This window comes from Kogia breviceps, chromosome 14 (genome assembly GCF_026419965.1).
Source record: "Kogia breviceps isolate mKogBre1 chromosome 14, mKogBre1 haplotype 1, whole genome shotgun sequence".
NCBI lineage: Eukaryota > Metazoa > Chordata > Mammalia > Artiodactyla > Physeteridae > Kogia > Kogia breviceps.
The window spans coordinates 58,935,714-58,952,560 of record NC_081323.1 but is presented as its reverse complement, the minus strand read 5'-3'; the positions used below and the strand labels follow the sequence as shown (position 1 = coordinate 58,952,560).

Below are 16,847 nucleotides of genomic sequence, written 5' to 3'. Positions count from 1 at the left end.
CTCTGGAATTCTTTACGTGGCTAGAAGGAAAAACTATCCTCCTTGCTATCTATTCAACAAGTTCAGACAGCAAAAGACGGGTTCCAGAGATTCAATATGGTAAAGATTCTAGTTTTCCTAGGGGATGGCAGGTGAGGTCAGTTGTCACTATTGAATCTACTCTTGGGACAAAAAACCCTATTGAGTAACGTCCCCAGGATTATTACGAAACATCTTCACTCACTGCCTTTGCAGGATAAGGTGATGCTCTCCTAAAAGCCTCTTATGATGTCTGATCAATTATTGTTTTGTTCTTTTTCACTGAGCAGACAAAAACAGGGCTATAAAAAAGTGGCACTTGAAAGGATTATGTAAAGGAAGTTCCTACGCCATAGAATCACTGGCTCTTCGGGTTGGAAAGACATTGAGAGGAATCTTAAATTCTGATACGGCAACCCTGCCAAGTGGCCCTTACAACTGTTTGCATATCTCCAGTCACAGGGAACTTACTACTGAGGATGGAGTACACACTCTATTTTGGATCCTTTGACTGTCTGGTTGATCACATTATGAAGGTGTGGGTGGCACCTCAATTGCCTCTAGGAAAGCCCTTGCGTCTCGAAGAGCTGGGAAGAAACGCACAAGATCAACAAATTGGTCAGCAAGCTGATATAGCCTGCAGGGACGCAGGGCAGCTGGCATCAGAAGCATCGGCTGAAAGGTGTGTGTGTGTGTGTGTGTGTGTGTGAGTGAGTGAGAGAGACAGAGACAGAGAGACAGAGAGAGAGACAGAGAGAGACAGAGACAGTTTTTCTCCCTTTGAGTTGCCTTTCCTCTGCTTGGAAATGTTGCTGCAATGGAGTGTTTGAGTTTCCAGTTGATGCCACTGGATAAATAACACAGGCTGTCTCAGAACTCCGGAAATAAGGCCAGTTTCTCCCTGCCCAGATCATTTCAGTGTGATCCATGGTGGGTGGGAGAGGAAGAAGACGAACGATGTCACAGCAGCTGGGCTAAGGCTCCCCGCTGCACTGCTTTCCCGACTTAAGGGCAACTAGTTACCAGAGGTGTCACCTGGGAAAACAAAGTATGATCCGGCGAAGATTTGCAAGTAAAATCACTTGTTCCTTCCCCAAATAACTGGACATGTTTCTCAAACACTCTGCAAAGGAGGAAGAAATCGGGCCCCCAACTTCTCAGCTCGCCCGGGTGTCTTCTCATCTATCACTGGGGTAATACGTCCAGAGTGGCATTTTGTAATGATGGCAACATTCCAGCGAATCGATAGTTATTTAATTCCCAACAAGCTCTCGAGTCCATTAAGCCTGATTACATTCACCCATTTCAGTGGGTGCCGTTATTTTTCCTACACCGGCACTTAATCTATAACAGGAACTTATGAGAACTTTCTAAAGCAATTTCAGCATCAATCAGCATAGAGTGAAGGGCACGATTTGCTTGTAATTATTTATCAGACAGGGTGGCAGAGAGTCTGACAAAACTCCAATGGCTAAACTTCACCCCAAATTTCCAATGCAAGCAAAGGCCTTCCAGATTGCCCCTGAGTTCTGCTTCAGACCTCGTGTGGGCCACACCGGCCTGCTTATGCCCAGAAAGATGGAATAATTTCCGTGTTGTTAAGGACCACTCTCCAAGCAGTCTGTTATTTCTCACAATAATACAGGAGCCTCCAAAACGAGTAAGGACCATAAATCTGGGACGGTAGACCGTTTTGCTTGGCTACTTGGAATCACTCCTGAATGGCTCAAATCACCAAGGTTCTTACAGTTTATAAGAGGTAACAACAACATTCAGCATAGGAGAAAAAGGGGTTTGACCAGAGCCCTCCCCAGAAATTTTAATTAATGAGCTAGGGTGTTGCAGAATTTTAAACTATTGCGGAGGGAGAAGCACAAGGCCGAAGGGAAAAGGACATCCTAACTAACTACGTGTAGTTTTCCTTTCTTGTACAAACGAGATACAGAATTTATTACAAAGAGATTGTTGTTCTCAAACAAACAAACCACAGTGGAAAACATCCGGGTTCCCTGTGATGTTCAGGCTCTGTCACTAGTTAGCCTTCCACAGAGAAATTCAGACACACATCCAGAAGCCAACACTTGCTTAAGAAGTCACGCTTACGATGAGGATAAAAAAAAAAAAAAAAGGCCCCGGATATCTTATTTGATGATTCTCCTGACACAAAATTAATAGCCTTAAGAGTAATACCAACACACATTTCAATCCTTCACTTTCTTGTCATTATTAAGATGTAAACAACTGGTCAGGGATTCCTAGGATAATCTCTGAACTTCATAATTAACCATCAGTAGAGTGTTCCTTTTTGCCTCCATGCCACCACTCTACCCAGGTTTGCGGGGGTGCAGGGGGAGCCTCTGTGAAAATAGGCAATCCACGGGAAGGGGAAGCTAAGGATTAATGCATATTTCACGCTCCTTCTATTTCCTGGGTGAAGGCGCTTAACCAACTCACCTCATGATCAGGTAACTCTGCCTTATGATCTGCTCTGGGAGACCGAGTCCCTCAGAAAGCTGGGAGGGAGAGCAAATCCTTTGCCCCGTGGTCAACCTCCCGAAGCAAAGGCATGAATGTTAAACAGCAGCCGGATCAATACAAGCAAATATAGCTCAACTACACCATTTATTCAGCCATGAGAGATGTCAATAGCCAGATTAGGGTGATCCATCTTTTTGATTTCCTACTGTCTTCCCACTGACTACACGAGAGCTTTTTCCTGTATTAAAAGTGTTTGCTTTCTCAACCATAAAAATTCCAATTATTACTCTGAGTGCTCCGGAGTTAAGTTGCTCACTGGCAGTGGCCTTGAATTACCTGGATCAGTCCGGGGAAGTAGGGGGCTGCTGGAACAATCATAGGCACGCCATAGGGATGCAGGAGGACTCCTTGAGAAGGCAACATGCTTTACGGGAAGGTAGGATTCCCTCAGAAGCTCAACGCATCAATGGAGAGAGTTAGGGGAAAATCTATAGACCCAACTTCTTCGGAACCACAAAGCTGAGAGCCGGACCGCTGCTGTCAGGAGCCGAGGGCTCATCAGTGTGCAGAGGGGAGAGAAAGAGAATCCGGCATCAGCAACTCTTAATGTGAAAGTTTTCTTCCCAGACGACGAAGAGACACGGCAGCTGCAGGGTTGAAGCTACCAAAATGGAAGGTTCTATTTTGGGAACGGCTTGCCTAACATGACTAACCAAATACTCTTCATTAATTTAGTTCTCAGAGAGAGTGAGAGAGACTAAGAGACTGGGAGAGAGCTGGTCAAGCTGGCAGATTTGGGCTCTTCCTAACGAATTTGGGCAAAAGGCAAGGGACAGAGTCTGCGTGGGATGCCTAGAGAGGAAAACTGAGAAATGTAAATTGATGTGATTATCAGTTGCCACTTAAAACCTAAGAAGGGGAATGTGGGCAGCCTCTGGTACTGATCACAGAAAAATGAAGAAGATACTTAATCGAGTTTGTTATCCTCTCTCTCTCTCTCTCTCTCTGGCTTTAGTTTTAAAGGGCGATTTGTGCAAATAATAATACCACCAGCAAATACCTGCAGTGTGTGCTATGCACGCAGGATGAGCTAAATTATTTACATATGTTTCGTCATTTCATGCTCACAACTCTCCCAAGTAGGTACTATTATCAGTTCCTGGTCCACATAGGAAATGAGGTTCACACTAGTTGAACTGCTTGCTCACAGCCCTACACGCGTGAGAGGCAGTGCCAGGCTACAAACACAATTCCTAATCAGCCACCATATCCATTACAGTAGTATTTCGTTCTGTAAGAGAACTTCATATGCCTTAAAACAATTTTTTTAAACATTTTTTTTGTCTTTGAGCTTTCAATTGTTATATTTTAATATGCAATCTATTAATAAGAGATGACTCCCTGCTCCCTGAGTTTAAAGGCATAGCAAATGAACACCAAAACTGCAGGTGAAAAACACATTCTAGTATTTGAAATCTTTCTGATGTTTGAAAATATCCCAGTGATTGTCTGGGATACGTTACACGGAAATAGATAAACTTCGATGGGATTGCATGAATTGGAATTACGCCGACTTGTGCGTCCTACTTAATAGCTGTGTGTTCTTGAACAAGTTACTCAGCATCTCTGAACATTAGTTTCTTCGCCTGGAAAACTGAGATAATAATAGATCCTCATGGGGTTGTGTGACAAGTAAAGTATTTGGTATCCTATCATGATGTGTACAATACAAGATGCATACAGTATTTGCCTTGCTTATCCTGTGTTTCCTGTTCTTCTACTAATACCTGGTATAGACACATCTTTGACTTCAGATTGAAGGCGCAGAGAGCATTCAAATTGGCACTATCCTAATCTGCATACCGGGAAAGAACGTGGGCATGTGGAGAGTTTCCCAATTTCGAGAGCACAGAGTGAGACCACTCAGCTTACGCTCAAGGCCCAGGAATCATCAAAAATCACCTTCAAACCGGACACCTGCTTACCACATTCCACCTTGAACTTGAAATAGGACACCAGATATGGATTTTGTGGAAACTTGGAGAGCTTCAGACACCGCAAAACATATTCAACTATTGGCTTTTTTCTAAATCCAAATGTCAATTCCTCCACTTTTAGATCACCAAGGTGTTTTTACACGACACTAATTTTAGTTGCTTGATTTAGCTGTATAATTACATTTCTAGATAACGACAGTGGACAGCATTTGGCAGAGAATTCAATTATTTAAGGCTGAATTTGGGCCATCTTGACAAGGTTTCTGTGTAATTGATTCTAGTGTATCAAAGGGGCCACCTTGTTACAATTCAGAAAGCTCCAGGAACAGCTGCGAGTTGACCCCTCTTACTTAACAGCCTGATATTTCTAATTTTAGCTTTTGACTCTGACTTTCAACACTGCGCTTCTGAGAAGTTACCAGTGAGGACAGTGGCCTTGCCATGAGACAGCTTCCTGGGAGGGGAGAGCTCTTCCTGACTCTGGTAAGGGGTGGGTCAGATTGTACTATGTCTCTGGTGTTATAAAGTAGAAAGACCACTGGACCAGGAGGCGGGGAACTTAATTCAGTCATGAAGGCCAGAAACGTACACATTTAGACTTTGTTTCCTGAACCTCACATAGAAGTGACAATACCCACTTACCCTTCACCTGAGAGGGCTCCAATAAGCAAAAGTGTGGGAGTGTTTTGGAAACTGTAGAGTTACATAAATACAAAAGATTATCCTGTGTATTACTCTACGTGTTGTTTTTTTTAAAGAAGCTGAAGATACATTTCAGAAACATATTATAGGTAGATCTTGGCGATATCGTGGCTGGATGCCAAACCCCTGCGATAAACAGAATATCACAGTAAAGCAAGTCACACGCATTTTTGCTTTCTCAGGGCATATAAAAGTTATGTTTACACTATACTGTAGTCTATTAAGTGTGCAATAGCCTTACGTCTAAAATAGTATATACCTTAGTTTAATAATATTTTATTGCTAAAATGTGCTAACCATCATGTGAATCTTCAGCGAGTTGTAGTAGTAACATCAAAGATCAGTGATCATAGATACCAACAAACAGGAGAATAATGAAAAAGTTTGAAATAGTGAGAGAATTGCCAAAATATGACATAGATACATGAAGTGAGCAAATGCTGTTTGAAAAGTGGTGCCCATAGACTTGTTTAACACAGGGTTGCCACGAACATTCAATTTGTAAAAAATGCAGTATCCGTGAAGCACAATAAAACGAGGTATGCCTGTACACACAGGACATATAGATGTATACTATTTCATTTGCAGAGGATATTTTCTCTTTTCTTTTTAAGAACTCCATGCTACAAAAGCTTTTCTGCTCCTGAGTAATGAATATCTCTTTTCCTCTCTCTGAAAATAAAGGCTCATTGCTTTGTGACCCTTTTCACTTTGACTTCCAGGAAGCTCAGAGCCCCAAAAGAGGTTCAACTCTGTCCATTTTATTGGCCTTTACTGCCTGCATATTTGTGTTTTCATCTTCCTGTTCTCACCACCTCCAGTCCTGTTATTCACATTTTCTCTGATTCTGATTTTATATTTAGATATTACTGCCATGTATGACTGTAGTGGTTGTACTTGTAAAATGGTATGAACAGAATGTACCCTTGTTCAAAACCCACCCCCAAAACTTTATGACATTATAAAACATAGAAATAAACAATGGTCACTAAGCAAAACCTCTTTTTTCTAAAGTGGGTTCTGTTTTCCCAAATGGGAAGCATCCAGGATTACTGGATTGTAATTCTTTCCTCTTGGGTCCATTTCCTACACGGAATGTGCAGGTACCACACATTCCATGTATCTCTGCTTTCCAGTGGCTCATGGTAAATGGTTAGCTACCCAATGTCTAATGGGTGGTATTAAGCTCATAGTATTTTGCAGGAACTTAAAAAAATGTAGAATAAAAAAATAAGGTGAAGAACAGGGGAGATAGTTCTGGCAGCAGGTAGAAAACACAGGTAGGTTGCCAAAACGGACTGAATTTAAACCAAGGGCCATGTATCATTATCACTCTGGCCATCACAGGCAGGGGAGGGCAAACATTTTTCTGTAAATGGGCAGATTACAAATATTTTAGGTGCTGTGGACCTTAAACTCTCTGTTGCAACTACTCAAAACTCTGCCGTTTGCATGTGAAAATGTTTACAATAAGTAAATGGACTCTGAAATTTGAATTTCCTATCATTTTCACCTGTCACAAAATATTCTTCTTTTGAGTTTTTCCAACCATTTGAAAGTGTCAAAACCAATCTTAGCTCGAGGGTCGTACAAGAACAGTCAAAGGCCAGGTTTGGCTCTCAGGCTGTGGTTTGCCGACCCTTCATTTAGAGCATATATTTTACAAACTTCTGGAAGTCCGACTTCAGTACAATGAGAGGTATATACTCCATTTTTGTTTACCTCTGCTTCTCCACTTGCTTCTGGCTTTCCTGCCACTTCTTTGGTGCCAGTTCTGTCAATTACCCCTGGGTCAGGGATTTCCACCAAGCCTTTATTTTTTCTTAGCCTGCCTTTGCTAGTGCAGGCTCCTCCATCCTCCCTCCAAAAATTCTCCCGTCTTTCTCCACCTTCCGTGATGACACCCCCTCCTTAGTTAGTGACCTTCTCTTTTCCCTTCCTGGATTAAAGTAGTTCCTCTCATGCTGTCAGATACTACATCTCCTTCCCCAGATCCTGAGAGCTAATGTGAGGATGACTCTGCCCACCAGCAGCCCTTCCGAGCAGCAGCCACCCCAAGTTTAAACACCCATGTACCCGTGTAAGAGAAGGAAAGAGAACAGAAACACAAGTGTTGGCTGGAGAATGGGAAAGGGGAGCATGCAGAGAAGGCTGATTCCTGCCTTATGGATTCTATGGGTCAACAGAGCCCACTGCAGCCTCACGGCCCAAATCCAGTTCACAGATGAGGATCTTGAGAAAGGAGGAGGAGGAGGAGGATTTGTCTGCATTGTGTAAAAATAAGCTAATATTTTTAAACGGAGGCAGCTCATATAAAATGTAGATCTACAACATCTCTTGAAAGACTGGAAGGTCTAGAAACCTTGGTGCACATTCCCTTGGCCCAACCGTTCCTGAAGCCTGGGAAGGAGCTGCCCCCTCCCCAGATTAGGAGATCTCGTGAGACCGTTTCCATCATTCTCTACCTGCTTCTTGAAAAGCAGCCGAATGTCAGTTGCCACTTGTCCAACATTAAAAACAAAACACAAAACAAAGCAGAACAGAACAAAAAGCAAAAAACTGAGTGTTCCTCTGAAAGCATTAAGCATATTCCTTAGCTTTTGGATATTAACAGTGGTTATCTCCTAATATGAATTTATGCAGATTATCTAATTACCCATACCTCCCCATTTCCAGGCCAAGTTGGGTGACAGAGAATTTCCTATAGTTTTCAAGGCCTTTCACAATATTCCTCAGCTTTTCCAGATTCATCCTCCAATACACACTGTCCTTCCTTCTACAAATCACTCTTCTCTGCAAACCACACTGGCAAGTTGCCTTTGCCAAACACCTTCATGCATCTAAGACTCCTTACAAATTTGCCTGCTATGCAGAACTACCTTTCCTTCCTTCCTTCTTTCTTTCCTCCCTCCCTCCCTCCCTCTCTTCCTTCCTTCCTTCCTTCCTTCCTCCCTTCCTTCCTTCTTTCTTTCTTCCCTCCCTCCCTCCCTTCCTTCCAATTCAACATTACTGGCCTAAGTCAAATGCACAAAACCTTCCCCACCACCCCAGGCAGAACTAAATACACTGTCACCTGTGTCCTAAAGTCATGTTAGCATTGTATAATAATAATTCTTTTAAGCGTGATGACTCCTTCTAGAAGGTAGACTGGCTCAAATAAGGAAGCATGCCATTCATTCTTATTCACCCAATGACTAAAATGCTGAGTAGACAAATGAAGTTTCCCCAAATGCTTCTTAAGAGAATGACTGACTGAATGAACGCTTTGGACAAATGCAAGTAAAGCTGCTTTCACATATTGCCTTTGCAAGGGGTCTCCAGACCACTGAGAGCTACAAATTTCCAAGGTCATCTCAAGTGACCCGGGGGCATCTGGGCACAGTAGAAAAAGCATGAGTTTCATAGTTGGAGAGTCCGGGTTGGGATATGGGCTCTGTCATCCTTTCAAAGATTTGACTGGAATGAAATACTTAGCCCTGAGCCCTGGTCTCCTTGGGGGTAAAATGGGACAACACCTAGCCCTTTGCACAGGTACGCTGCTGCTGTGAAATGACAAGGGTGCCTATGGGTGTTCCTGGCACTCGGAAAGTTCAAAAAGTGCTGGTTTAGTTGATGTTTTCTTCTTTGGCATGTCTTTCATGTACCCATGTCAGTTGTTTTCTAACCATCCCAATTCTCAGGTCAAGTCTGCCTCCTCAATGCCCCATGTGTACCCCACACTGAGGTCTCTGTAGGAAACTTCATTCTTTCTGTTCCCTCACACGACCCATGAACACCCCCTTCTTCAGCAAGCAGCCACGTGTTTGATGCTCCAGGCAGCCTCCTCACCTTCTCTAGCACTCACGACCCCACTTGTCTAAGCCCCCAAAAGCAGTGTTTTGACCTAACATGGTAGACCCAGCTAGTAATCACTTCCAGGTATGCTTCTATTTTATTTTTTCCACCTCCTCCTCCTCCATCATTGTTTTCCTGTCTTTCTCACAGGACTGGCCATAGAGTAGATGTTCAGTAGGCACTTGAGAATTACCTTTGGTAGCCACAGGATGATAGGGAGGTTCAGAGAGGTTAAGTGACTTGTCTGAGGTTAAACAGCAAAAATAGGTGCTTTCTTAATTAGCAAGAGCCAGTTTTCCCTTTGACACGCCCCTAACCTCTGCTAGACCATGACAAATGACTGCTCTAGAGCAACGACTCGAACCAAAATTGATAAACTCCACTCACCACCAGGCATGCATTCAAACCCAATCCAATGCAGGTAAGAACACAGCACGGAAGGGCTTTACCTCAAAAAGCAATGGACCACAAAGAAAAAGTTCCTAAGATGCTTATGGCCCTGAGGCCGAGGACTGACAGGTGAGTTCCTGGAAGAGGGGAGACTGAAAGTATCATGTTAGTTACCAGGGAGGCAAGACCTTCCATAGGAAAAGCTTCCACAGGCTGTGGGTAGATGTACTGGGCCACCAATCAGCTGTTCTCCAAGTTATAGTCACCTCATTTGTAACCTCAGCAAAGGACCAATCCAGCTAGCAAAGTCACATCCTGGGAAGAGAAGACACTTCCCCAGCCCATTGGGTTCAGTTAACACGTGTAAATGAGGTGATGCACGGAAAGCTTTTACTCGAGTGATAAGTACCAAGTAAGCATCGGTTCTCACTGTGGCATTACTATAGTCTCCAATTGCCCGATCCTTCCACCAGATTCTAGCTGTGTGTTCTGGTGCAAATTATGTAATGTCTCTGTGCCTCAGATTTATTACCTGTAAAATAAGAATATGATTAGTAACCGCACCTCATGGGGTGGTCTAGAGATTTAAATAAGAGTCATATACAGGTTGACTAAAAGAGTCACAGACACATTTAGCTGAGGGACTGGCTCTGAGCAGATAGTGGGTGCAGTAGTTGTCATAGTAACAACACATTAACAGCATCTGCTTCCAAGGATCAAACCAGCTCAAATCAGACCTCCCCCAAACCCTTCCTCCCTTCAACTGCTAATTGGTTAAATAAAATAGTTCTTACAGGTGCTACCTGTGATGTGCCTTTTGGTTGTAAGAACCTACCTTCTTCTTCCGGGATGTAAACCAAAAATTCAGACAGAGAGGCTAACGAGCTTGTGGGCGTAGCTTCTGTACACGGAAGACACCGTTTTGAAGACAAAATACGAGAATTTCAAACTCAATTGAGGGTTTATGGGGATGGAGAAAGTAGTGCCTCTGAAACAGGAATAACCCAAAGAATCCAGGACACTGGGTCACTCCTACCCAACAGTATCGCGCTCCCCCCCCCACCAAAAAAAAAAGTGGTTATGAAGATGCACAAAGAAAATTCCAGTAGGTCTTGTAAGTGAAGAAGCTGCTGATTATCATTAGAAACTCGAGCCCCCAGAGGTGGAGGCAGCACCAGTGCTCCTCTTGGATCATTAAGCCCTTCTTGACCTGATTCTCCTCTGAAAGCCAGACTGACTGGCTGAATGAGCAAATCTAAGAATATCAACCCTGCACATCATCTCTGCTGAGATCAACAATGCTTCAGGAACTGACCCCTGACCTGTCTGGGGATGAATGGCAACTGGGTTTGAGAATGTATTGACCTTGCTCCAGGCAAACAAATACTCCCTGGGGACTCTCGCGATGGCGGATGAATAATCAGCCGCTGCCCCAGACTGTGCTCATGCCCTCCCTGCATCTTCTGCCTCGTGTGCTGCAAGCAGGTCCCTGCAGGAGCCGGGTACAGAGCCCACTACAAATAGCACGAGTCTCCAGGACTCAGAACTGGGTCTTTCTGTCCCAACCCCATGCACGCCCTTTACTCTCTGGGAACGCACTGAACCACCAGAGCTCTATGCACATCCTTTTCCCTTGAGAGACTAAGAGTCTGGACTGGCCTCTCCCAAAGCTAGCTCTGCACTAAAGATGCCTCCTGAGATGCTTTATTGTAAAAAGAACCGCGTGGCCAAAGAAGTGGGAGAAATTCAGCTTGTTCTCTCTCCCAGTTGGGGGCTCATGGTGCATAGCATAGTAGAGGACCTGAAAAGTCCTGCAAGGGCAAAAAAAAATAGAAACCTGTTTGACCTTGTTTGAGGAAGACATTCCCAAGATTATTTGATGACTGACTGGCCATCCATCTATATCCATCCATCCATCTATCCATCCATTTTGCTGTCTACTTCAATATCTGGCTATTGAGAATAATAAATTATGTCAGTCCCTATGCAAAGTTCTTCACTGCTTCTCCTAGCTGCCCTCCTCCTATTTCTTCACCTTCATCAGAATCTCTGTGACCATCACCATTATCATCATCACAGCTGCTATGTATTCAATGCTTACGTTGTGCCAGGCCCTGGACTAATTTCATCAGATGCATTATCTCAGGAGATCCTCTCTAAATTCCTATGTAGTAGATTCTGTTAAATGTATTACATTACAGTCAAGAAAATAGAGCCACTCAGAGGAAAAGTAAATTGGCCAAGAAAATACAGCCAGTCAATGACAGAGCTGCACTTTGAATGAGCCGGAAGCCCCAATGCCGAACAACTATGAGAAACCCTGTTTCGGCCCGTGACAATCATGAACACACTCTGAGAAATGCTGCCCTGGACTGAACTCAAGCTGAGTGGATCCCTTATCTCCTTTGCCCTCAATCCCTCACTCAATCTCAAGCACCCTAATTGCCATTAAAGGCAAAGCAAGACAAAACCACAGCCAAGACGGACAAGACAGACAAGACTTGAAGATCTGGAGAAGTGCTGGCCTCCACCCCCCACCCCACCCTACCCCCACTGAGTCATCAGGAAGCAGAAAAATGCCTCCCAAGGAAGAGGAGGTCCAAGGCAGTGGAAGTGGCTGGCACATGGGAACACCAGCAAAGACTGACCGCGGAAGGAGAAAAAAAAAAAAAAAAAAAAAAAAAGAGGAGGAGGCGATCCAGGAGAAAAAGCCCTAAAGAGATGACCCTTGACCTTTCTTTGTGACACTGAAGCACCATCTCAACCTCCAGGGCTCCTTGGCTCCTTGGGCTATCTTGTCCCTGGCTCTTTCTCGTCTGACTGCCTCTTCTGGGGGTGAAGAGATGGTTCCTCGCTCTCATTTCTGATGCATGGACCGCTCTGAGAATTTTGCCCTCATCCCAGAAAACTGCACATAACTCACAAAATGTTTCAGATCATTGCAGTGACTTGATGGTCTCTCTGAATTCATCTGTGGACCCTTGAGGGCCCTCTGAACCTCCATCAGATTTGGAAGTATGTAGCCAATATATGCTATGCTTTTTCTGAAGGCAAAAGATATGGAGAGAGTCAGAATCCCCTTCAGTCAGTCTCACAGTGACAGCTCGGGTGACCGTTCTCACACGGAATCATGTTGACTGGCACTGTGGATGTATACCTGCCACTCAAAGAACTCTCGCCACAGCTCAGCAGGGCTGAGGGTTTCAAGAAGGCAAGAAGGTCAGACAACTTGGGAAGATGCTGCGGCATCTACATTGTAAAACCAAGGCAGACACTAAGAAATCCAAACGCACATCCTTAGCCTTCTTGTCCGATAATGAACAATCATCCAACAGGGATTGCTTTCTCTCCGCTGAAGCTTTCAGGTCAGGAAACAGAGACTATCAGACCAACGAGCTGGTGTTAGGCATAGAAGGGCATCCACCAAACCCAGCGCTGGGGGAGAATGGAGGTAGAAAATACACGCTTGTGTTTTCAGAGACCTTGCAGTCTGGTCTTGTAGCCAAGACAGAGAGAGGAAGGACCCAGGACTAAGCTGTGCAGCTGAGCATCTAAAAGGCCGAGCCAAGGAGCTGACCACTGCAAATGGTTTCTCCACGATGTCATGGCCAGGCAGCTGGTGGCAACAGAGAGCCTCTGACAGGTGGGCTTTTCAACTTCCCAGATTAGCAGCACCCTTCTGGGACACTCTGGGGACATCAAAACAGGAACCACCCTGAGTGACCTCGTTTCGTTTCTGATTCTACATCTATTTTTAAATATTTTAGGAACAAACCATATATATCTTTTACTATTTGCCAGACACCTTCTAACCCCTTTAAGTATTAACTCATTTAATCTTTTTTTTTTTTTAAGTACAGTTGATTTACAATGTTGTGTTAGTTTCAGGTGTACAGCTTCAGATTCTTTTCCATTACAGGTTATTACGAGACATTGAACACAGTTCCCTGTGCTATATAGTAGATCTACGTTGCTTATTTTATATATAAGTGTGTATCTATTAATCCCACACTCCTAATTTATCCCTCTCCCTCCCCTTTTCCCTTTGGTAACCATAAGTTTGTTTTCCATGTCTGTGAGTCTGTTTCTGTTTTGTAAATAAGTTGACCTGTATTATTTCTTTAGATTCCACATATGAGTAATATCATACAATATTTGTCTTTATCTGCCTGACTTACTTCATTTAGTAAGTGACTACTCACCTATCACTGGTTGACCCCAAACGTCACAGTTTCATGAATCAATAAAGTCCCATATTGCTTAAGCTAGTTTGAGCTGGGTTTCTGTCCCTTGCAACTAAGGGCAGATACACGTCCACACACGCATAAAAAAAGTCATAGGAGATACCATTTCCTTATTTGTATCAGCAAACATTTTATAGCACTTTCTAAGTGCCAAACACCATTCTAAGCACTTTAAAAACCTTAATTCATTTAATCTTTTAACAAGTGTCTGATATTGGTGCCCATAATAGCCCCGTAACTCAGAGAGCTCACATCATTCATGGCTAGTTAGTTGAGTGAGAGGGCCATAGCCAAAGCCATGCCTGTCTGTTTCCAAAACCTATTTCCTTTCCTCTGCGTGCTTTCCATTACCGACAATGTTGATGTATTTGCTAAGTAAGGCATCCTGGAAATCTACTAAGGAGCCAACACCAGCACTCAGGTACCCACCTTATAACTCTTGCCTTCATGCTGAAACCTCTTGTAAGTGAGCCCTAGGAAAAACTGCATGAACAGTGAGCAAGGATTCCAAAATAACCTTCCAGAGAAATCCCACTGCAGCAGAGCCATGACAACACAGATTGCACCACCTCCAAACTATATTCAGACCCAGACACAGAAACAGCGACCTGAAATCAACCTACTGCCGTCCACATCTTCTTTTTAAATAATGTTTGGCAGAGAGAGCTGTTTGCCCCTTCTGCAAATAAAACTTATGGGGCTGGGTGGGTTTTAGGTGCTTATTTTTATGCACACCTACCTATCACAGATCTGAACTCGACAAGTCGGCATTCCATAAAATATTTACTGCGTTCGTTTGCATCTCTCTGCACAATATCGAGTAGAGCTCAGTGTGGAAATTCACAGATTCCAGGGTGGTTGTGTATGTTAGGATTACAACCCAGACCTCACTTCCTTGGAGGCTCTCTGGCTGGCCTCAAAGATGAATATTCCTTTTAGGACCAAAATGGAACAAAGGGACAAAAGGGAACTGAAGGATTTAAAATCAGGCTAAAAAAAGAAAAAAAGAAAAGGAACCCTGGCACTGGAGCGGCCTTCCTTAACCGCTTGAAACTTACCAACGATGCCCAACTTTTAGTGTGGTTTATCCCCATATGTTCCCACACTCCCACTGGGACCTAACATTTGCAGGCGCTATTTATCATTCTGGTTAGTGGTGTACTCATCTGCCTACCACATTAAGCAGCCCTCGTTGTTATTTTTATAATTACTGGGAGTCTTTTTCATGTTGCACTCCGCCAGAATCCCGGCTCACCACACACCTGTTATACTAAGAACACATGGAGAGAAGGGGGCGCGTCTGGCAGAGAAGGAAAGGGGAAGATGGCCTTCCTGCTCACTATGCAAACCAAAATCAAGAATAAAGAAGCCACTGGGTACCTTTTTTTTTTAAGGCTGTACTCAGGGCCAGTTTGTTATTTAACAAACACTCTATGCTCATTGAAGAGTTCACTTATTAGAATAAATGCTGTACTGTGTTTTTTTTTTTTTTTACAAACATGAATTCCTTTTGTCATTGTAGTGACTGACAATGAGTATTATCCTCCCCATGTGACAGATGAGAAAACTGAAACAAAGAAAGGTAACTTGCCAGTGGGCACACAAGATGGCAAGTGGCAGATCTGGACCCAATTTAAATCCAGGTGCTCTGAAACTACTCTACTACACTGCATTTTAATCAGCATCACCACCAACAGACCTCCACCACCATCTCCCTTGTCACCACTACCACAACTATCACCAGCAGCTCCACCATCATCAACACAACCACCATCATCACCAACAGCAATTAGCACCCCCACCCCGGCACACCACCATTATCATCACCATCACTACCTCCACCACTGCTATCACCACCAGAATCAGCACCACTGTCTCTTCCACCACTGTCAGTACCAACACTCCCTCCATCACCAGCACCTCCACCACCACTACCAAGAGTAAAAACATTTACTGAGCTTTTATTTGCCAGGGGCTGTGCTGGGTGCTATACAGATTATCTCATGCCATACTCGTGACAACCCTATGTTACCGGTCCTGCTACTACCTCTATTTCACAAATGTAGAAACTAAGCTTCAGAGAGGTTAAGAGACATGTCCACTTAGCTGGTCAGAGGTCCATAATCTCCATTATGTTTTTAAGATTCAAAGCCACTTTTGTCTGACGCCGGCGGGCACGCATTTAACTCCTGAGCTCCCCTGACTGGAGGTGGGGGACGGAGCATTGCTCCCCAGGACATTTCATCCAACTAGCTCTCCACTCCTCACTCACGATTTCGGAAGTGTGCTGCCAAGATACGAGAGGTCACTCTGCTGACCTGGGTGCCGTTTTGTGTGGTAACTCTGCTACCAAACAGTGTGAGAGACCACCTGCCGAGATTCTGAGCTCTGGCCAATTAGAATCCAGGGAGCTTTGGCTGGAATTGGCTTGTAACTCTCTTCGGTGAAGCCCCATATATTCCAGGATTGGTACCTCCTGAGAAATTCCCGTCCCCACCCAAGCCCTTATTTGCCCCTCTCCAGAATATTACGTGTGTTCTCCTTTGGCTGAACACCTGCAGTGGGGGGTGGAAGAGTGTCACAAAGAAGATCAGGTTTATTTTTCAAAACTTTCACTCCTGTCCGTCTCTGGTGTCAATTTCCAGTGACCGTCCTCTGGCGGCTGAATTATTGCAGTGTCCTCCTACCTGAGCCCCTGCTTTCAATCTTGTCCCCTTCTATCTAATCTGTTCTCCATAGAACAGCCAAACTGGTCTTTTTTTTTTTTTTTTGCGGTACGCGGGCCTCTCACCGTTGTGGCCTCTCCCGTTGCGGAGCACAGGCTCCGGACGCGCAGGCTCAGCGGCCGTGGCTCACGGGTCCAGCCGCTCCGCGGCACGTGGGATCTTCCCGGACCGGGGCACGAACCCGTGTCCCCTGCATCGGCAGGCGGACTCTCAACCACTGCGCCACCAAGGAAGCCCCAAACTGGTCTTTTTAAAAGTTAAATTCAGTCATATTTGCCCCCTGCTTAGAGACCCTCTGTGTGTGTTTGGTTTTTTTCCTTTTTGTTTCTCTTGGATTAAAATCCAACCTCTATATCAGTGCTGCTAGACCCCTATGGCTTCTGGCCCCTCTCTGCCTCTTTTGCCCTCTTTCACTGACCTCCGGGCTCCCTGGCCTTTTCTCTGCCCCCCTGAGATCA

At 44.4% G+C, this 16,847-nt stretch overlaps 1 protein-coding gene across 45 annotated transcripts in view; it reads right to left on the bottom strand.

The window, feature by feature from the left end:
* RBFOX1 (RNA binding fox-1 homolog 1) overlaps positions 1 to 16,847 on the bottom strand; it is a 2,224,270-nt gene that overhangs the window by 366,016 nt on the left and 1,841,407 nt on the right. For 7 of the 45 annotated variants that reach the window (XM_067013750.1, XM_059039277.2, XM_059039267.2 and 4 more), the window contains exon 1: positions 2,833 to 3,138. The exons of the other annotated variants lie outside the window; for them this stretch is intronic. In XM_067013750.1, the coding sequence (XP_066869851.1) occupies positions 2,833 to 2,919 (87 nt within the window). In that variant the 5' untranslated portion in view covers positions 2,920 to 3,138. Of the gene's footprint in view, positions 1 to 2,832; positions 3,139 to 16,847 lie in introns of those variants that run through there. 45 annotated transcript variants of the gene reach the window in all.